The sequence below is a fragment of the Zonotrichia albicollis genome, chromosome 4, assembly GCF_047830755.1.
Source record: "Zonotrichia albicollis isolate bZonAlb1 chromosome 4, bZonAlb1.hap1, whole genome shotgun sequence".
NCBI lineage: Eukaryota > Metazoa > Chordata > Aves > Passeriformes > Passerellidae > Zonotrichia > Zonotrichia albicollis.
Window position 1 is genome coordinate 11022526 of NC_133822.1, and position 22429 is coordinate 11044954.

The 22429-nt window shown below is 34.7% G+C and overlaps 1 protein-coding gene across 8 annotated transcripts in view; it reads left to right on the plus strand.

Annotated features, from left to right (window-relative positions):
- CACNA2D1 (calcium voltage-gated channel auxiliary subunit alpha2delta 1) overlaps nucleotides 1–22429 on the plus strand; it is a 364493-nt gene that overhangs the window by 312950 nt on the left and 29114 nt on the right. For 2 of the 8 annotated variants that reach the window (XM_074538782.1, XM_074538780.1), the window contains exons 16-24: nucleotides 2207–2275; nucleotides 3812–3886; nucleotides 5205–5279; nucleotides 8453–8509; nucleotides 12331–12402; nucleotides 13490–13561; nucleotides 17328–17389; nucleotides 19050–19126; nucleotides 21054–21114. In XM_074538782.1, the coding sequence (XP_074394883.1) occupies nucleotides 2207–2275; nucleotides 3812–3886; nucleotides 5205–5279; nucleotides 8453–8509; nucleotides 12331–12402; nucleotides 13490–13561; nucleotides 17328–17389; nucleotides 19050–19126; nucleotides 21054–21114 (620 nt within the window). Of the gene's footprint in view, nucleotides 1–2206; nucleotides 2276–3811; nucleotides 3887–5204; nucleotides 5280–8452; nucleotides 8510–12330; nucleotides 12403–13489; nucleotides 13562–17327; nucleotides 17390–19049; nucleotides 19127–20189; nucleotides 20222–20333; nucleotides 20349–21053; nucleotides 21115–22429 lie in introns of those variants that run through there. The other 6 variants (XM_074538785.1, XM_074538784.1, XM_074538781.1 and 3 more) reach the window with 5 other exon arrangements.

A 22429-nucleotide genomic window follows, 5' to 3' on the forward strand; every position in this document is an offset into this window, starting at 1 on the left:
CCATGTTTTGTTTGTTATTTTTGAGGTACTTACTGGAAACATAAAGGATGTGATGACAGAAGTTCTTATGCTCTGTACATATCCTGTTGTAAAGCCAAAGATAAATTTGTAACTAGGAATAGAGATCTGTTGATTCAAGTAAAATAAGTGACACCTGCAGGCATCTCTTTTGTTCCTTTATATACTCAGTGGGTTCATTCAGTCTTTCCTTCAAGGTTTTCTGCCTTCATGTGTTACATATGTGTGCTTGTGGGTATAAAATTGTATATTTACAATTGTATACTCACAAACACACATATGGCTTACAGGACTCATCCCTATAATTTGGTTCTTACTGTCCAGTGACTGTTTTTGTGGCTAAGACTAAAGTAATGCCAAGTCTATTACATGAGGCCACATTAGTGCATAAATTCAGGTTATAAAATTCTGAAGAGGAACTTTCATTTCAGTCTGGCTTTCAAGACTGTCTTAAATAATTGGATGTATTTGTAGCAATTCACCGCTCTTTTTTGGCCCTGTCCCTTCACATTCTATTTATGTGTTGCTCTGGCTTAATTTTCAAGATAATCCAAGAATTTTCAGATACTTTTAGGTTTACTAGTTAGGCAAAATTTATTCATAATTGTTTTCCTTTCTATCCTTTCTAACTTACCTTCTTTTTTTTTTTTTTTTTCCTGGGGAGATGGTGTTATCCCCCATATTACACCCCCTCCTGTTTCATTATGTATCTATTCAATGTTTCTTCTAAATAATGTCTTCTCTACTGATTCATCCCTATTTCTCTTACTTTCCTACAAAATCCACTTCACTTTGCTTGTAGCTTTACTATCTCTGACCTTTCACTTGATACACAAATGTGAGTTCATGAAGGATGGTGTAAAATTCAAAAAGGTGCTACTGGGCTGGGAAAAGAGAGAACAGATTACACCACAGTGCATTCATATGGTGATCTAGTTTTTTTTTTTTTTCTTTTCAAGTAAAACAAAGGGAGAAAAGAGATAAGACTCCTCAATAAACTAGATAAAAGGAGAGTAAGCATAAATGAAGGGGAAAAGTTTAAAATTAAACAATCACATTAAAAAAGGTAGAAATCTCCCTATGGACAGTTTGGAATAGAAAACTAAACTTTCCTGGCTATCTGAACATATGGGGCTCTGGATCCTATTTTCTGTATGATTTGTGAAGGGTACTAAAGGAAAACCAGATTTCTTGTATCTTCCCAAAAAAATGCAAATTCCTTTTCTCAGTTGCCTCAGTACCAGAGGAGACCTTGATTTTGCCAAGCCCATGATAGACATTATTGCACACCACTCCAAAGCAGTGATGATAGAAAAAGTAGAGGAATTATTTGTTGTATTTTTCCATTGTTTTTTCCTGTATGTGTTATATACCTGTTGTGGCCTAACCCCAGCCATCACCCAAACCCCCACTGGAGAGGCTGGGGAGACAATCAAAGGGGAAATTTGTGGGTTGAGACAAAGACAGTTTAATAGGAAAACTAAAGCTGTGCCCACAAACAAAGCAAAACAGAGAATTAATTCACTGCTTCCCGTGGGAAAGCAGGAATTCAGCCATCTCCAGGAGAGGAGGGCCCCATCACACTGAAAGTGACTTGGGAACACGAACACCATCACTCCAAATTGAAATTTACTATTTCTAAGCTCTCCTCTCCTCTCCTCTCCTCTCCTCTCCTCTCCTCTCCTCTCCTCTCCTCTCCTCTCCTCTCCTCTCCTCTCCTCTCCTCTCCTCTCCTCTCCTCTCCTCTCCTCCCCTTCCCATTCCTTTCCTTCCCATTCCATTCCTTTCCCTTTCCTTTTCCTTTCCTTTCCCTTTCCTTTCCTTTCCTTTCCTTTCCATTATCCATAGTTTTATGCATAGTGGATACTGTAGCTGCAAATATGTTTCCATAACATTTAGGTTTTTTGAAACTTCTATATCCTAAGTTGTTAACCATCACCTACTTTTAAAAACTAATATAATAATCCCACTAATTTGTGGACCAAAAAAATCATAATTTCAACTTTCTATTTGTCAAGTCAGTTAAGTATTATTTTCTTTTTTACAAAATTGAAAGTAATTGTTTTTTACAAAAACTGAAAGTAATTGCTTAGCTACACACATTCTTCCATTGTTCTAATATATCATGGCTTAACATTTGCTTTTTAACTAAAAGTATTTTCCCCCTTCTTTACTGGTTATTTTTTAGGAGCTGGGCCTTGTGATTACAGGAACTCTGCCTGTCTTCAATCTAACAAGGGAACAAAATGGGAAAATTGTAAGCTTTTCATTCAAAAACAAAAAATAGTTGCAGTTATATAAATTAAATTAAATGTTAAATGCCTTGAAGTATGTGTATTGCCATAGATTATTTTGCAGTGTAATTGTCTTGTACATCAGATACAAAGGGGTCATATCCACTTACCTGATCACCTCCTGGGAACAGGAAAATGCAGTGCATTCTTTTACCTTTTTTGTCATTCTGAGTTTCAGGATGTGACATTTCACTATCTCGTAGTGGCAGTGGGAATGCATGAAGTGCTCAATTATATGGGAAGTAGATGATGATATTATTTAGACTTTTCTAAGAAATAATGTCTAGATAAATTTCTAGCAAATCTCTGAGGCTATGACATTTCAGGGTAAAAGGCAGTGATGTAGAAAATATAAATTAGTACATAATTAGTAATGATAATGGAAAAGAGCACTATATTTAGATTAAATTCTAAGTGCTGAATAAATAAAATTGCCCATCCCTATTACTATCTGACATGGAATCTGTGTCCTCTTCACAAAACAAAAAACAGACCTGGAATATACTTGAACAATGTGTGGTAAAATATTGTGCTTTTGTGTACTCCATTCAGGTCAAAATATACAGAAATTTAGACCAAATATTATTTGATTCAGTTTCTAATCTATTATATAGAATGAATCAATGAGGTTTTCAGATTTCTTTAGTTTACTTTCAGAATAGTTTTCTTAGCTTCCTTTAAAAAAAAAGTTGCTTAATCTTATCTACAAGACAATGCCTGGAATTGTCTGAGTCTTGTTCAAAGTGACAGACTACTGATTATCAAAGGATGTCATTCTGAGAAGTAAAACAGACGTGATCTAGTACACAGGAGCAAGAAGAGAACTCCAATCTGCTCAATTTGTATCTCCACCTGAATATATTTATAGGCTGCAAGATTCCTCCTCCAGCAAATGTTACCAATTTATTTACTATGGAGAAGGGATTCAGGTCACACTATGTAAAAGACTGCCCTCCTTTTCTGTAGTAGAAAAATAAATTATTTGCAAAATAACTGTACTGCCTGAGTCCCTGATTTCAAATGCTGATGATTCTTTTACTCACTGAGGTTTTTTATTGTGTTGGAATATTTTTCATTCATTTTTATAGTATAGCCCAAAGAGTTAATTGTTTTGAGGTCTCATTTACCAACTGCCCAACCTAAGCATGAAAAGTAGCACAGTGCTGGTGCTGCTAGTTTAGTATCTGCATAACTGGCAATATTATTGCATCACTTTTGCTTTCAGCTGTTTTGTTCTTACATATAATATTTAATCTGGGACAGTATCCATCTTCAGAAATAATTTTCATATTCTATAATAAATTCTAAATTTAATTAATTTTATTTTGGATCATTTTGACATAATTTAAAATATTCAGAATAGGCACATAACTAAATAGGCAACTTCACATGTATCTGTCAAAAAAGACATGAAGGCAAAAATACAATTTTACTGACTGTTCAGTAATTCTGCATAGTAAATATGTCTAATACATACTAACATTTTGGATTTTTACCAGAATCAGCTGATTCTTGGAGTAATGGGGGTGGATGTCTCTTTGGAGGACATAAAGAAACTGACGCCCCGATTTACGGTGAGCTGCTTGCGCTGGTAGTTTCCCATCACGTATGTTTAATGTGTGATTTCTATGCATGCTCTTTCATAAGTCATGCTGCAATGACTGGATTTGAGTCAAAATACCAGCAGGCTTCTTTTCATATATTCTTTCTATTGTTGTTCATTTTCTGGTGGTTTTCTCTCCAACCATATATGTGTTACTGTGTGATTTGTCCATCAGGGTGCACTGTGTAAAAGTCAGCTTTTGCATTGGGGGATGTATTACAAGTAATTATCTTCCTGTATCTTAAGGCACGGCTCTGTAGTTAAATGTTTAGTTAATGTAGAGTACACAATCATTTCAGCTGAAAATATTTGCCATTTGTCTAGGACAGCTCTTTCTAGAAAATTTCTTTAATATAGGGGTCTGTCTGTATCCTACTCAATATGATTGATTTATTTATGTAGACATCTAGCTGTGGAATTTCTGTGAAAATAACTGGTGCTGTGGAAAACAAAAGCTGGGGAGGAAAAGGAACATCACAAGTTTTGACTGAAGGCAGACACGAAGTCCTACATTTAGAATGGAATAATCCCACACCACAGCTCAGGCTGCCTCAAAGGGCAGGAAAGGACTTGGGAGTCATGGTGGAGGACACACAGCACATAAATTAGCAGTGTGCCATGGCATTTAAAACCAGCTGTGCACTAAACATCTGCATCAGTACACTGTCCAGATTTGATTTCCTGAATGGTAATAAATACTCAGGCCCAGTGCAGAGCTACTAAGTTGGCCGGGGGTCTGCAGTACCTGGTACCTGGAAGAAGCTGAGATGCATTTGAGATGATGAAGGAGCCTAAGGGTTAGCTAATGGGAATTCTGGAGAAAATGGACCTTAACACTGCCTCAAAAAGAGGCTACCAGCATAGGTAGCTAGAAATTCCATTTCCAATGGAAATTCCAGCTGAAATTAGGGAAGAAGGAGAATAGAATGCCCTTCCCTAGGTTGAGGAATTTGCACAGGAGGTATTCAAAGAATTGAAACCTCGTCCAACTTCTAAGTTGATTTTTTTAGTTGGACTTTATTTTTTAAGTTGTACTTCATTTTTTAGCTTTCAGTGAGAGGTTGTACCAGCTGACCTTCAGAGGTTTCATCAGCCTAAATCATTCTCCAAGTTTATGATCCTAAAGGAGTAAAAAATTAAGAAATTATCTTGTCTGTGTTACTAATCTTATACTTCATGATGCCTGAGGCGTGTGTTTTCCACAATGTGAGCATTTCTTGAAAACCATTAATTACCCTTTCTTCATTACTTAAAACCATATAATGCTAAACTTCATTTCTTTCTTTCAGCTTTGTCCAAATGGATACTATTTTGCAATTGATCCTAATGGGTATGTGCTGCTGCATCCAAATCTCCAACCAAAGGTATGAAGCACCTTCTAATTTACTTCTCTATATTAAGGGGATATTTTCAGAAAAAAATCAGAAGGTATGAGACAGCAATAGTGAAAATTCTCAATTTTGTGTGTTATAGGAAAATCTGTGGTGCATATATGGTTTCATCCAAATCCACCAGCTTTGGCTTGTATTGAATTTGTTTATTAATTAAAAAAATGTATATTTTGAATGCATATTTATACATGTCAAGTGTTTTCAGATACCTATTAACATTAAAACAATTAGTAGTAGCTGTAATATCATTTTGAAAACAGTATAATCATTGGGAAAAAGTTTGAAGCAAACAGTTTTTGTGCACTTGTTTTTTGGGATGCTTTCTCATTTAAAAGATTGAAATTTTTGTACTTGCAAAACCAAAGAAATCAGAGGAAAACACGATGTATTTTACTTGAATTGTTGTATTTATTTATTTGGTTGTTTTTTTGTTTACCAGAGCTGAAACCTGATCTCAGTTGGGATGGATTTAGCTGAGCACCCCGTCCCAGAACACTAGATTTTTAGTAGATTAACTTGTTTAAACATGATACTTTTTTCTAAATGCAATTAAGACACTAATCAAATTTCAGGAAAATAGAAACCAAATATTTCAGTTTGCCCATTTATCCATTAACTGTAGTCCTTACATTGTGGAGAATCCTACATTGTCTGTATCTTCTTAAATAACTTCCTGACATTGATGAGAAATGTCAACATGAATAGATGATTTTTTTTCTGAAATCAGAACTTTGATCTTGGTTTTAATGACAGGTTCCTTCATGTGAAACAATCTCCTATTTAGTGGACTTCTTGAAAATTCTCATATTTTAATTGCTTCTTTTCAGTGAACTTTGTCTCTTGAATTCTTAAGGTTATATTATATAAATGACAAAGTTAAGATAACTTTTTTAATTGTCAAAGACAGAAGAAGAAATTAAGCATTCATCTACTTATTTTAGTGATTAATTTTATTCTTATTCAGGGAGAAGTCAGCTTTTTGAATATTTGAATTAATTTCCTGGTGCAGTAATTAATACATTTGAAATCTTTTGCCAAGTGTGTAACACAAGAAAGAAAAAAGTGCTTCTGAAGAAGAGAAAGAATAACTTGACTGTAACTTTTAATGAGATACCCCTTTTGATTTATTTTAAAAGACACTTCAAAAATATAAAGGAAAACCATGGAAAAGAAGGGTTTTATATAGTCTTCATAACTGAGCAGGACTTCAGTTTCTGACTATCTGCATTTGATTCTCATGTCTTAAAAAATGGAAGTTTTGATTTTTTTTTTTTTTTTGTGAATTCTTCAGAGGCAAAAACCTGCATCATGACCCAATCTTTTCTTAATTAGATGTTGTTAGTAATTGGCCTATTTATTTTTCCCTTGTATGCAAATTAAACTGTCTTTTCATTCATAGGAGTAATGTAAAAAGAAGCAATGCAATAGTCTTATTTTAGACCTAATCTTCTAAGAAACTGATGGACTGTTCATCTCAGATGTGCTGTTATCCTGCACTGTTGCCTCACAACGTTGAAGAATAAAAACTTCTTTTTAAAACTCAGCTCATCCCAAATAAATCTAGGCAAACTGAGGTGGATTATTAGGATGCTAATTGTCATGGTTTCTCTGTATAATTTTCCTCTTAAAAGGATATGGAAGTCCTGAGATGTTTTCCCTTAATGCTCAAAACTTTAATTTAGAGTATGTTTAAAACAGGATGTTTTATAAGTAATAATTGTTATGTTGTAGAACAATGTCTAAGTGTAACATTAAGCATTTGAATTATTGTTGTTATTGTTATTAACAGTTACACAGACTAGACTTTTCCACTCCCAGTTTGTGTGGGGTGGTGCATGCTATTCAGGCTGATAGAGGAACTGCAGTTTAAAACTAAGGTACTCGACAAAGACAGATGTATCCATAATTCATGGACTTTCTTTAACATGTCATATTAATTTTAGTTGAACCTCCCAGTAGCTGTTAACTTATTAACAAACATCATTTTAACCCTCCTTGCCAGCAATTTTTCAATAGTTGTAAAATAAAACATAACTACGTCTTTACCTTTGGAGAGGTGAGGGTTTCTTCCACTTCCAATTCTTCCTTCTTTTGAATGTCTTCTGCTTTCCTTCTGAAAATCTGTTTCCTGAAATCACAACTGGTTCAACACAATCATTATTTTGAGAAATTGACTTGGAGTTTGTAAAGTTGTTTGCACAACTGAGAAAAGTCAACAAACAACAAATTCAAAAGCATATTAAAATAATTTAAACCTTTCCCATCATGTTTTTATTTGCTGAAATATATGAAAATTATGTCAAAGCATAAGAAGAAAACTTTTAATATGCATCTTAATATAGTTTTAAACAGCTTAAATCATTTTATGTTTGTGTAATTAGCAAGTTTTTTATAGTACTTAATTTTATGTTTTATTATCAATTTTCTTTGTGTGTGTCTGCATATATGCAATTATTTTTCCCACTGTTATGGGAGAGAACAGGTGGATGCACCACCAAACAAACATAGTCACTGAAGTGAGTCCATTAAGCATGTATTAACAAGCTAAATCTTAGTTACATTTTGAAAACATTAAATAATTCTATTTCTCAATCTATTCTAAAGATAACCTATAACACAATATTATCCTATTCAATATGAAAATGAATAATATAATAAAGATAATTATCTTTATCATCTTATTCATTTTTATTATGGTTTTGATCAAAACCCATTTAATGGCAGTCCTAAAACTCCATATGCCTTCAGTGAGGTCCAATATTCTTTTTTTACTGTTTAGGGTTATTTAAGAAACTTAAGAGGAGTTGGGATTTAGGATCAAATATAAAAGTAAATAAAAAGTGCGCTATTCTTATTCTATATGTTATTCTGTTAGAATATGTGGAAGGGAGAGCTCTCTGTTAATTTCGTTCACATTAACATATGTCTGCTTTTGTTTCCCTATCCTAAACCTTAGGTTTTAGGATAGGGAAACAAAACTTAGGAAGTGTTTAATTCTGGAAGAGAGCTCAGAACTCATGATCAGGATGAGGGGCAGTCTCTGCCTGTGGTAGTAAACATGCACTGGACAGCACAGATTCCATTCTATAAGTAGGCTATTAACTAATAGTGCAAAAATATAAATTACTGCTTTTTTATTACTTCAGCAAATTGGTGTGGGCATACCAAAAGTTAAATTGAGAAAAAGGAGACCCCATGTACAGGTAACTTTGGATGGAGGTGATTAGTGCATTAGAATGCATAGACCTGGAAATATAATTAGAAAGCTTCTGCCCTGCTTACTAGGAAAAAATCTAACTAGAGAACTGTTTATTGTGACAAACAGCTTCCAAAGCATGAAGCTTGCATCCTTTCCTGTTTAAATAATAGAAAACATGCTATTGGCTGTAGTGAAGGGCATTCCATTAAATTATGATGCTTTACTAATAGGTGCTAATTAGATTCGTGCTGTAAAAATTCTTCTTCAGATGTTGAAATTAATTTGAAGACTGGAAATAAAAAGAGACTACTTGTGCTGGCTTTGCTTGCATAAACCCAAAGTCAAGAGAAGATCAGAGGACAATTCTTGTGACTTTATTGCCAAATTTTATTTTACAGTGTATGCGGCATAAAATTACAGAATATGAGTTGTTCAGGTTTTTTTGGTTTATTTTTTTTTTGAAGGGGGAATTCAGAGTAGGAAATATATTCTATCTGCCATTTATTTATCTATATGCTAAATTTTCTCAATTTAGCAGACCCAACTGCACAGAATTAACTGCCATTAGCCTGAATAGTGTAACTGGTCATGTTTATGTAATGCAATTCCTGAGGAAAAAACACTTAATGGAAACTTAAAAATCATGAAAGGAATAGATTAACTATATAATTAGAAAAATAGTAAACTTAAAGACAGTATATCAAGTCTGATTTCTTACACATTTGGGAATCTGTAATGCAAAACTTGTGGCCTGCACAGCAACACCAGTAAAACATGGTGTAAAATCCTGATCCAGGTCAGTGATTTCACCAAGTGTTGGGTGGCTGTGTTTATAACGTGTAGAAGGCCACCTGAGGGCTGAGTTTTTGTTTGTGCACTGGAGAAATCAGCACTGAATCATAAAAAAATCTTGGTTTTCTTATCACACCTGTCTCCTGAGCTTGCCATGGTGTGCTCTGGCTGCTGCTGGGTTTGCCAGGCAGGTCTTGCTGCCCGGGGAGGTCAGCACTGCAAAAGCTCTGGGCTCCCATCCCCTCCAGATGCTCCTGAGTTTACCTCTGTGACTTTTTTCCATCACTTCTTTTAAAATTCTTTTAAAAGCCCAGTAGCCTTTGTCTTCATTAGTACTGCAGGTATGAGTAAGAACTAAGCTCCTGCAACACAGCAAAGAAGGTCATCCATAGAATTTATGTGAAGTGACCTCCCAAAACACACTACAAAAACATTTTAGTTAATTTTTTTTTTATATTGCTGCACCAGTTCTTTCTTTCTTTGTTTCCTTCATGAGTTGTCATTGAAATTATAGATCCTTGCCTTTATTTGTCCTGCTGAAAATGGATTGCAATCCTTTTGTTTGCATGCTTCATTGCTGGTGATTTATTTCTGTTCTGTTTTGTTAAGTTGTGCTGCTGAATGTGGTGGTGGTGGTGAGCTTATTCCAGTCATGTTACGGGCATGACTGGATAAAGAGAAGAACAAACTGAACTGTAAGTTTGTTTCTTCGTGGCTTGGAATAAACCCCAGTAAATGGCAACCTTGGAAATAAAAATGATGGAGCCCAAATACTGGTAAAAACATTCTTGGGGGAAAGAGACATAAAGGGGAATTAGTCTTCCCTTTTAAAGTAGCGGTGTAGGAATTTTCTGTCCTAGCTCTTAGTGGTTGTCTTTGTGCCTCAGGCACATCTAAGAATGCATTTATACATGATTAGGTTTTTCTGCCTATTAAAAGTGATTAATAAGTATCATATAAGAAATGTGAAATGATATAATATAAATCTTAAAAAGAAGAGCAGCTAATGCATACTTGAATTTTTACAGAATTAAAGTTTGCTATTTTGTCTTTGGGACTCCTTGACTATGACTAGCCCAGGTTATCATTTGAAATGAGTATTGACCTTGATTTGATGTGATGGCTTTATTATTTTTTTTCTTTTTTTTTTACCATTTATTTTCTTCTCTGTTCCTTTGTGTGTTGGAATGGAATGTGAACTTCATAAATGCCTCCTCTGCCATGCCAATGCCTTCATGCATGCTGTTTGGGTTTGACCATGCTATTCATTATCCATTGCATGTAAGATATATAAATTTTTATTTATTTTTACATTTAAGCCTTTTGTTACTTATTTTGAGAGTGTGGATTTGTTGGGAGGGAAAAGCAACTGCAGAGCAATAATTGAATAATTTTGAATTAGTAGGGAGCATACATTAATGCCATTATATTGAAGTTGCTAGTTTTATCAATCATATATAAATAGATATGCAAAAATTTTCTTGAGGTTTTCAGTAAATATTTTAAAGAAATATTTAGAATATTCCCAGAATCTGTCTGCAGTCTTTTCAGTACATATTCTCTTCCTGAGAATAAATGTATTGTTTTTTCTTTTAGCAGACAGTAAGTCTTGTTAAGAACAAGAATGATTCTGTATAGCTAGAAACATGTACATTTTGTCCTCAAGAAAAAGAAGAAATAATCTTCTGTCTTCTGGAACTATTCTATATTACAATCTTGAAAATAAGGGCTGTTGTTAAGCTCTTAGTACTCCAGACTGTTACATGAAGGCATCTTTTACCATTTGCTCAGGATATTACTTGCTTCTAGTACATACATGTATTGTGATGAAACATGTATGCATTCCTTGATAGAGCAGTCACATGTACATTTGTCATTTAGCTTTGCCAGAGAATGCTGATATGGGGAATATAATTATAATTTTGAAGGAAGGGACTTTAGTCCACCTTTAATCTATATGTCAATATAGGAGAATTGCTGAAATCCCTTAATTTTTTTTTTTTCCTTTTCTACTCTGAACTGTCAGATTTAAATGGTTAAGTAATATATCCCCATACTCCTAGTTCTAAAGAAATGCACTTGCTTTTAGGGAGTGCATTAAATAACTACTTGGTCATGAGGATGGATGATTTTTACAACACACACTGTATAAAGTCAATGAGGCTTAGGCAAAATTGCCAGAAAAAAAGTTGGATTCCAACAACTCATATGGAAGATGACTCTGGCCAAGTAAATGCAGACTGCAGCTGAGAAAGGAGCAGGGGCTGGAGGGTGGTCCAATTTAGTTCAGCAGGGCTACAGTGGTCTTCCAGCACTCCTGTGGGGCCAGGGTTTTTACACATGTAGATCACCAAAGTTCTCTGTGCTCCACAATTGAGGGTTGACATCATCAATGTTCCTTAAGTCTGGAAGCTTGGGTTTCAGTATTTCTGTGCCACAGGTTTCCATCTTCTAAACTGAGGCAACAGTACTGATGTCAAGAGAAATGCTTTTGAAACTCCAAGGTGTTCCGGGAAGTCCTGCAATGCTGACAATGAAAGTGGGGTTTATTTTTTATAAACCCCAAGTAATTGGCTGTAATTGCTGCCTTTTTGAATCTTGAACTGTAGTCTATCCCCACTTCACATCAACAAGCCTGTGTTGTATTTTACTCTTGGTAAAATTGCAAAGTACAGTTGCCCAGCTTACTGATTGGGTGGAAAACTCTCCCAAATTTCTCTCTCCTTTCTTGGAGGCAGGACATCAAGTGAAAGATCCATATCCTCTGCTTCCTCTGCTTGAGCCCCCTACATGACAGGCTGTGGACAGACACTGGCAATTAGTATTAATTTGATTTTCACTTATCCAATTAACCTCTCTATTCAACAAATAAAATAAATGAGAAAGGGCCACTAGTAATGCTGCAAGAGATTAAAATAGATGGGTAAGTAAACCCAGTAAAGTAGGGTAATTTGAAATAAAGGGATTAAAGTGGTTTGTGATATTAAAGTACTCTGTCTTTATTATTTGATAATTTAATATCCTCTGCTTCAGAATCCTAAATCCCAGGAACCTGTTACGCTGGATTTTCTAGATGCTGAATTGGAAAATGATATTAAAGTTGAGGTGAGAGTACCTGGTTTCTTAATGCCTGTTGCTGCTCATATTTCACCATGTCATAGCTGCAAAGCAATGAATGTTATAGATTTTGAATGGTTATCTCTTTCAATATAAATCTGAATTTTAAATTTGGTAAGACGATGTCTTTATATAAAGATGAAGTTATATTTAGACAAATCCCAGCATTATTTATAGGCAAGGACAATGTATTCCTCTCATTTTGAAAACCACCATGATTACTACTTAAATTCTTCTTCATTAAAGCACCAATTCCTGAGAAGGAAGCTAGAAAAATTTTTCAAAACATAACACTTTTTAATAGAATATTTACCTGAAATATTTTAAAAGTATTTCCTTATTAATGCAAGATTGTTCCTGTGGCAAGAAGGAGAACTGAGAAACAAAGTGTAGACAGAAAATTAATTCCTCTGTATATTTTTCAGTTACTGATTTTGTAATATATTCAGAAATTATAAAATTGTAACATAATTAGGTTTTTTTCTGAAATCAAATTAAAGGCTTTTAACCATTTTACATTTTTAACATATTTTTGACTGAAATTGTTCTTTTATACTGACAGTAATCACCCTGCCTTGGTATCTGTTTAATTCTGCCTTAAGTTTCTTTGAAATGGCTGCTTCAGAGGGGAGTTACTCTTGAAGTGGTACAAAAGTCTTTTTGTGAATCAGTGCTACAACCTGAATCACACAGATGTGCTGGCAGGGACCAGAAATGCTAGGCAAAACTTCTTTTCATGCAGAATGAAAACTTCATTTGACACAGAATTCATTGTCTCTGTCAGTGCCCAACATCAAGGAGTTTTATGGCATGGTCTGGCAATTGAAAGTATATCAGAATTGTTGCTTCTTAACTCTACTGATTGAGTAAATATTTGGATAAAACAACTTCTGATTGGAAAAATCTGAAAATTGTAAACAAAACTTATTTTTTTAAGAGTTTTGACTTCCATTTGCATTAGCATTTTCTGTGGTTTTAGGAAATATTTTGATCACTTGAATGATTATTCATGTCACATACAACACCTACACTTTTTCTCTTTATTTCACTTTTTCCTTTTCTTCCTTGCCAATAGATTCGGAAAAAAATGATAGATGGAGAAAGTGGAGAAAAAACATTTGAAACATTGGTCAAGTCCCAGGATGAGGTAAGATAGGAACCCAAAGAGTTACATTTATAGGAACAAACCAAGCTAGAAAAATAACGTGAAATGGTGAATTGCTGTGATATTCATTTTGTAATGACAATTTGTACCATTTTTTCCCTCCAGATTTGCTAGTTTTACTGGCTTATAGTAAGAAAAAATCTACTTAGGGAAAAAAGAATTGTTTTGTTTCTTGGTTTCTTTGGTGCATCATTAATCAGGCAGTTGTTGATGAGGTCTTACACTCTGTTCAACAGGAAATGGACCCAGCCTACTTCTGTGCATGAATTCCAAAACAAAGTGCTTAATTTGCTTGCAGAGATGTGTGAGAATGGGTTTGGTAGTTTATATTGTGGTTGAATGGGAAGAAAATTGTGAGAAAAAAATAATAAAGTAATATTTTTTAGCCATAAATGAAGACTCTTTGGGATAAGCAAATTCATCTTACAGTTATATCATGTACTTTCTGAACAGCTTGTTGAGTTCTTTATTTTCTTGTCCAAAATACTTATTCCTGAAAAACATTGCTACTGTTTTCTCTAATATGCAGACATTTTCTAGCAATAGGAAATACTCAGATTTGATATGGGTCATTACATGGGTGCTCTACTTCACGGGGACCTCAGTGAGAAGGAATCATGACTGGTGATCTGAAGGAGCAGCTCTGGCCAGAGTGTGCCCCACAGTCACAGTTCCACAGCAGCTTTTTGGAACCCTTTTGCTCTGACCATAAGTCAATTTGAAGATATGTAATTTGATGACTTAGCAGACACTGTACAACTCATAGATATAAACTCACTGTAACAATAATTAGAAGAATTTCTTGCAGTTAATTCATACTGACTTTCCCCTTTTCCCAGTGGGAAAAATGTCCTTGCCTCCTTTTGCTGTTTCATGCTTTCTCACAATAAAATGCTAAAACCAAGCTTTACAATACTGCTTTTCAATCTCTGGGTAAATCCTGCCCTATGAAAAAATTGTGTTTTTTCCTGAAGGGCTGCAGTGTTGGAGAATGGTGCACAAATAGGTATTTTCTGGGGCAGAGAGGCTAAGCCCCAGTGGATGCCAGCTCTGCCCCCCTTACCTGTGTCAGGATCCCATGCTGTTTAGGATGTTTAGGATGCCACCAGTCTGTTCCCTTAAGGGAAACTGGGTCATTCCTGAGCCACTGTCAGAGAGTCCAAAGTCCTGCTGGCATCTGAGATGAGGATAAACTGCTGCTGAAGGAAGAGACTCCATGCGGGCACATTTTCAGATTTATGTTTTTTTGTTTAAGGAATGTCTTTCCAGATCTATGGGTGAAAAAGACTCTGTGTAGGTGATTGGAAGAGGAAGGGTTAGAAGGTCACAAAAAATACAATAACATGATTATGGTTGTACAAGAAATTGCATTAATGGCAAACATTTTGAAGAGATTTCAGGCTTTTTGTACATTTCTCAGGCTCTGTTCTACACAAGACCTGAAATAGTTAGTCCTGCAACTCTTTGCCCAAAGAAAGAGGGAGGGTAGTACTGGAAATGCTGAAGTCAGTTGCAGAATCTGGGCAGGAGGGAGGATGTGACATCCCTGGGTGCATGAGAATGTGCCAGTTACACACGGCCCAGACCACAATCTGTGTTGGAATAAAATATCCTCAGCCTTTGATCCCAGATGTCTCAATGCCAATGAACTTAATTATCCTCACCTTCCCTTTCACCATGGCCCAAGATTTCTTCCTCTACCCAGACCTCTGTGGGAGAAGAAAGAGCAGCCAGAGCTGGCTGGCTATGATGACTGCTTCCAGCCATGGCAGCCCCCAGCTCCAGGCTGCTAGAACCAGAAAAAAGCTGCTTTAAACCACGGGCCACGCATGAGCCATGCATCACTTAGCACTTGATAGCTTCATATATTTTCTTATAAAATGGGCTGATGTGGTCGGCTGCTCTGAACTGACAGTTGCAGTCTTCGGGCTTAAAATTGATGTTCTTTTTGTTTTGCTTTTTTGGTTTAAGTTAGCATCGCTCTCCTTTTGTGTTGCAGCTGGCCCCAGCAGTGTCTTGGGAGATGACTTCATCCTACAGCATAGACACTGGGCTTGTAGCAAATGTGGGTGGGGTGCTCTGGAGTCTCCCAAGGCCTCAGGGGCTTTCCAAGGAACAGAGGAGATGCCATAGGAACAAAAGCATTGCCACATTTGGCAGCAGGGGTGGGCAGCAGTGAAAACTGAAGGGTCACAAAAGCTGCAATGTCATGTGTGAGTTCCTTGGCAGTGATCAGCTGGGGATGGGATGGGCTCAGAGTGAGGAAGCTGGCAAAGGTGAATGGGAGCTGAGGTGTGAGGATGTGTTATCTGCTGGGTTTGCTTTGGAGAGAGCTTTCAGCCAATTTGCTTTCAAGCACTGTGACAATGCTGGTGGCAACAGGATTTAATTACAGCCCTGTTCTTCTCTTCCCTCCCCTCCCACCTTGGGCACTGTTTTATTCTTGTGGGGGTACCCATGACACTGTGCCTGATTGGGGGGCGCTGCCAGCAGCAGGTTCAGGTGGCTGACTTTAGCCTGAAGTACACATTCAGTATAAATAGGCTTGAATAGGAATTTCTTCAACCATCTTTTTAACTTAAATATGAAATGTATCAGAGTACAAGACACTGTTATATGCATCTTCTTTCTGATTTTCTTTTATCTTTTTTTTTTCATTTTCTTTCATCTTTTCTTCATTTTCTTTCAAAAATGACTATTAAATTATTTTCCTGTCAAGCTTTACTGAAAAGCAGCAGCGAGGTAATGAGTGGGTTTGAATTTATTAATGTCATACAAGTCATGTCTTTTCCAAATGGTCATTTTCTCACTGCCCTTTTACCATAGGGAAAGAAAGAACCTAGAGGTGTACCTGTGGTACCTTTCATCAATGTTTGCAGTATTGCACTGCAACAGCTGTACAATCTTCACTGCTGGCATACTTACAAATATTTGATTGTTAAAGTAATAATATGTTGCAGCTGGCATAATCTTATAGCTTTCAAAGTGGAAAACTGAGTAAAACAATGTCAGCCAGGTGGATTCATGATTGAATCTATGGAGAACTGTGGCACTGTGCCTATCATGCTATTTTTCATACCACAAGAAAACAAATGGTAAAGATTATCCTAATGTATTAAGTTTTTTAAAAATAAACATTTATTTCAATGTTACATTTTTTCCAAAATTCAAGACCTTCCTAATTAGATTAGAAACACATGTTAAGTTTAGCAGGGGGTGTCTATACAATCAGAATTACCAGACTGTGCCTGTAGTTATGATTCAAATAAAAATGCATTAAGCCAGTGGTGCTGTGACCTGAAAGGGTAGGCATGGTTATTTTTGTTTTTAAAGACTTACCTACAAAGTCTTTTTAAAACTGAGAGGGTTTTGTTGTTTTTTTTTTTTTTCTTTTCATAGTTTAAGTGCAGAATTATCCATAAAAGAGAAAGCATTTTCTATCAAATTTGAATCACACAGATAATGGTTTGTATAGGCCTGGCTAATGTGAAAAATATAGGTCAGGTTTGTCTGATTTTATTTAAATTTAAGTTTACTCATGTTCAATTATATGGTTGATTCTTTTGCAAAATGTAAGTTTGGAATATATTTAAGGAAAAGAGTTGCAGCTCAACCCATGATTTTAGCAAAATAAATAGAAATACAAAATATTTGTACTTGATTATCCATAGTATTTTTTGAAGAAAGATCACAATTATTGAAGCTCCTTAGTTTAATAATTCCATTTTTCACCAATATCTCTTTGTAGAGGTATATTGATAAAGGAAACAGAACATATACATGGACTGCTGTGAATGGCACTGATTACAGGTAACTCATTTCTGTCCACTGATTTCCTTTGTTATTTAAGTGTCCTTTTGGTTAATTTGGGTTAATATTTTTAGCATTACAATTTTTATACTGGCTAAGGTGACATTGGTGTGTATATTATTTCTAATTCATTTAAGCACACAACATTGTAGCATTAGAAGGAATGTTGAAACATTCCTTAACATTACCCAAAACAAGGAAAGGTTTTCCAAGTCTTAGGAAAGTTAAACTACTCTAGGTCAAAACTAAGTGGTATAAATATTGAGTCAAATTTTGACCAAAATGCTATTTCTGCTATGGTGAATTACAGTAATCCTCAGACAAGCTGGATTCCAATTTCTGTTGTATCCTGCACAGGTGTACAGTTGCTGAGAATGCAAACATTAATTTGGGTGTAAAACCAAACAAATCCATTTTAACAACAGAACATAAACCTGGATCTTCTATTCACTATCCCATTTTTCTGTTGAACTGCCTCTATAGTCTGTAGGAAAAGGAAGTTTTTATCAGACTGCCATCTAGCAATCACTAGAGAAATACATTAAATTTAAATGACTTCTTAATTCTGCCTGAGCTTCCTGGCATGAGATATAGCAGTAAATCCTCAGAGTATCCTTGCAGAAAACTTATTAAACATAAAATTATAGATTTTAATTAGCAATTTCTGCTAGCAGTAACTGTTAATGACAGGTACACTGACACTGATTTCCCTAGAGGAGAATTGGTAGAAGGCTATCACTAAATATTCAGCAATCTCACTCATATTCTGTATAAATTGCAAATGTGTCACTAAAGGTCAGCTCATTTATGGGTCAACAGTGCAAGATTTTTAATGTTAATTTCTGCAGCTCTTCATTAGGAACTGTTGCAGTTCTGCATGGATGTAATCCAAGTGTAAAAAATTAAGGATGTTACTTGGGAGTTGATGATACTTATTTAATGATTACTCATCTCTCCTGTCCTTTACATGCATTTTTAGAACTGAACTCTTCTATGTATGTGTAGAATATAGCTGCAAAAATAATTCCTGCATTTTTAACAAAAATAATTTTAATATAAAAGGAAACTTTCCAAATGCTCTGCAAATTTTAAATATTATCATACAATTATGTCCAATAATTATTAGTGGTGACTACATGATTAAAGAAAATAATTTTTTTGGATCCTGAATGCAATGGATGCTAATGCAAGTATTGCCAGATGCATTTCCTGGAGAGTATTGTTCATTGTTTTATTAGTGAGAGTCTCTGGTTATATGATGTGTGCAAATCAACACAGTCCTAGGTGATATTTTTGCAGTCAGTGATTACCATGACATGTTATATTGGGATGTTAAGTGTGTCAGAGGAAGATACAAAAATCATGTATTTTTTAATTTGTATTTATTTGGAAATTCCTTGTGTATCTGCTAAACAGTGCAGATATATTTGTGTTTATAAGTGTAAATAAGAATGAAAATAAACTCGGGGACAATCAGGATTGGCATAAATATACTTGTGTCTGTTACTGAGTGTGAGGCTGGTATTTCACAGTGTGTGTGCCTCATCTCGAGACAATCCAAATTACAAAATTATTAATTACTTTCAAAACACAAAGAAGCTGAAACTAGAAAACTGCTGCAAATAACATAATTGCTTTACTTGTCTCATTTCTGTTGCAGTTTGGCACTGGTGTTACCATCATACAGCTTTTATTATATTAAAGCCAAAATAGATGAACCTATAGTTCTAGCCAGATGTAAGTACTGTAAAGATTCCCTGGTTTTGTCTGGTATTGCAAAGTCTCAGATTCACTTAAAAAGCAACGTTTGAAACTCATAAATTTTGTGGAAATCAGTGATGTTACCATGATGTACCCAAAATCTTCAGCAATGATTCTAACCTGTTGTAACCTCTGAGGTGCAAGAAATATTCTATAAAAATAGAATATGTGCAGAACATGTCAGTCCCACTGACAACCCCTACCCCTTGCTCTGTGCCTATAGAATCATTGCTTTTTGTATCCTCTATTGCTGTCATTTTAAGGGTCTGGATAAAATTTTTAAAATTTTTTTATTGTATTAGTAAAATATAGTAATATAGACTGTAAGAGTATACCTTTTTTTTTTTTTTTTTGTATTTTAGTTACAGTATAATATTTAGCAAATTATCTCCGCTAGGATGATGTGAAAGCCCTCTTTGGTTTTGGTTGCAGTTAGGTTTTATTTATTTTACAATTAGTTTTAGTGGATGGTTGCATTGTAGTTTTATATTAGACTGATTTCAAACCATTTACAGATTCTGAAGTGATAGCTGAAAATTATACTTGTCAATATTCAAAGGATTTTTTGGTTTTATTTTTTTTTAGGAGTAGCTTAACTGTAGTCTAGGTAGTATGCAAAATAGAACCAATAACAGCCTTTAAATTTTTCTAGATGTTATGATAAATTTAGAAAAAGTATTCAGGTAAATAGAAAGTTTGAAAAACACAAAAAAAAAAACCTCAGAGAGGCACAGATATTGTCAGTTGATTGGTTAGCACTACATCACTCTCTTCTACCGTAGCTCCCACATATGAAGAAGAATGGAGCAACTTTTAGTAATCAGTGGTTTATTTTGAAACTTTTTCTAATATGCAGTACTTAAAATTTTTGGGCAGAGAGTGTGATTCTCTTGATGAATTAGATCATCTGCTTTTGCACTTGTATCAATAAAACCTGCAAAACAGACCCTTGAAATAGCCACAGTGTATAGAAGGTACTGAGAAATAACTAAGAACCTATTCTTCAGTCTTCAGAGATGTTTGTCTTTTTTTTTTCCAGACTACAGCTGTTTGTAAATTGAACCTTTGAATCTATGTGCAATATTTTTATTCAAGGGGCTGTTTGAATAAAATATTGGTTTGTGACCCCTTGTGCTTTACCCTGTTTTTTTCTGTTTCCCTGCTTTCTCTTTCTGATGGATAGTGACAACCAAAAAGGGCAAGTATATTCTTGTTGCTCAATTTCCTTCTGTTTACTGCAGTTGATATTTTTCACTTATATTTCTATTCCTACTGGATATTCTCCTCTGTATTCCTCATCTCAGGACTCTCTTCATGATCATTGGGTACCGTAGCAATAGAAAGGGAAAAACAAAAGTGAAGTATTTTTCTGTTTTCATGCACATTTTAATATGTTGCTAATCTCTAATCCTTCTTTGTCTGGTCCCATCAGTGTTCAATGATATCATCTATTAAAGCCATTTTTAGTAGGATTTACAGTGATGCTACAACGACTGAGAGTTTTACACGTTATTGCAGAAAATATTAGCAGTATTTTTCTTCATGTTCTAAAAACTCAGCGTCATTTATTTGTATCAGAGTTTGCTTCTAGGGACAATGTTTCATTTTTTTAATATTTGTTTGATATTTGAAAATATCTCATGTTGCTATGCTAATTAAATGTCTTAAATAAATTGTTAGATATGATCTTACTGTTTCCAGTTGTACATTGTATATAATAATCAAGTAATTTCTTCTATGTTGTGAAATACTGAGAAGCCTAGAATTCATTAGAGAGAAAGTGTCTAAAAGATTTCTTTCTAAATTCATGGATGCATGCAGAAGTCAGCCAAATAGTTTGATAAGAGAAACAATGGCAAAAATTCCAGTTTACTTACTTGGTGTTTACTTTTCATGTTTTTAGTTACAGAAACACTGAAGCCTGAGGATTTTGATCAATCTGGCTATACATTTTTAGCACCCAGGTTGGTGGATTTCCCAGTAATCTGATCTGATTATTAGCACATGGAGAATACTGATTTGAGCAATAAAGCTTCATTTGGTAAAAAATTATCAATCTTTTTTCATGCTGGAATGTAAATAGCATCTTCAGGCTCTGATTTCTGCTGATATTAGTCAGAGAACTGCAAAAACTGATATTGATATTTTAATGGAAAACTTATTCACATCTGGGCATTTCTTGTGGTTCTGACTTCTAAGATTTTACAACTATTTTTAAAAGAGGTTTCATAATGCTGACCACAGCATATTTCCCAACTTCAAGACAAAGGGTTTCAAAGCTCTTTATTATTTAAATATTAGGTAATTTTCAATTAATTGAACATAAAAACTATTAAGTCATTGAAAATTTATTAAATTCATTAGTTTCCTGAGATTTTGATTTTTTCATGTGAAATTCTGCAGTTCTTATTTCCCTCTTAAGATTTTGTTTGCAAGGAAAACCTGATATGATAAAGACTTCCTAAAAATTGAGTTCCTCTAAAAGATAGTTATGATAAAGAAAGAAAATTGTGTACAGTCAAGATAATTGAGAATTGTTGCATTCTTTTTTATTTGACAAATTTCTGTACACTTTTAAATTCCAATTAATAGATCGATTTCAATTAATAGATTGATATATGTAAAGTCTTCTGTCTTAAGATGTATCCTAATTTAACTCTTTAATTTAATTTTTCTGAAAGACTGAATTTATTGGGAATTAATTGCACCAATTAGAGCTTCCAGCAAGTCCCTACTGTCCTACAGAACAAAGTCTATTTGATATGTAGCTCTGCTGAAATGTGAATATTGGTATAGTAAGGTAAATTCTGTCTGTGGTATCTCTGACTTATGGTAAGGTAAATAAAGGTTAAAAAGATATCTTGGTCATATGGAATACTTGAACACACTTCTTTTGTGTGTAAAATTAAATTCATATAAGAGCTCACTTTAAAAAGAGAGCCCCCTGCTTTACTGCTAAACACTCTTTACATTTTAATTAAAAGTTGTTTAATGCCATTCATCATATAATATTTGTCTCCAAAATGCCCAGTGACTTCTGCATTGCTTGCCTGCATTCAGTGAATTGCCCAATGATATATTGCTTTATTTCATTATACCAGGGACAGGAGTTTACTCTTTGTCTGCTTTGCGTATGTCAAAACAAAGAGTGTTTATATATTCATGTGGTTTGCACCCTAATAAAATTGCATTTAAAACTTCTCAGAGGATAGGGCCTTAACCTGTAAATGTGGCCTGAGTTGAGCATGGGTGTCTGTGTTTCACCAGGTTCTTTCCAGT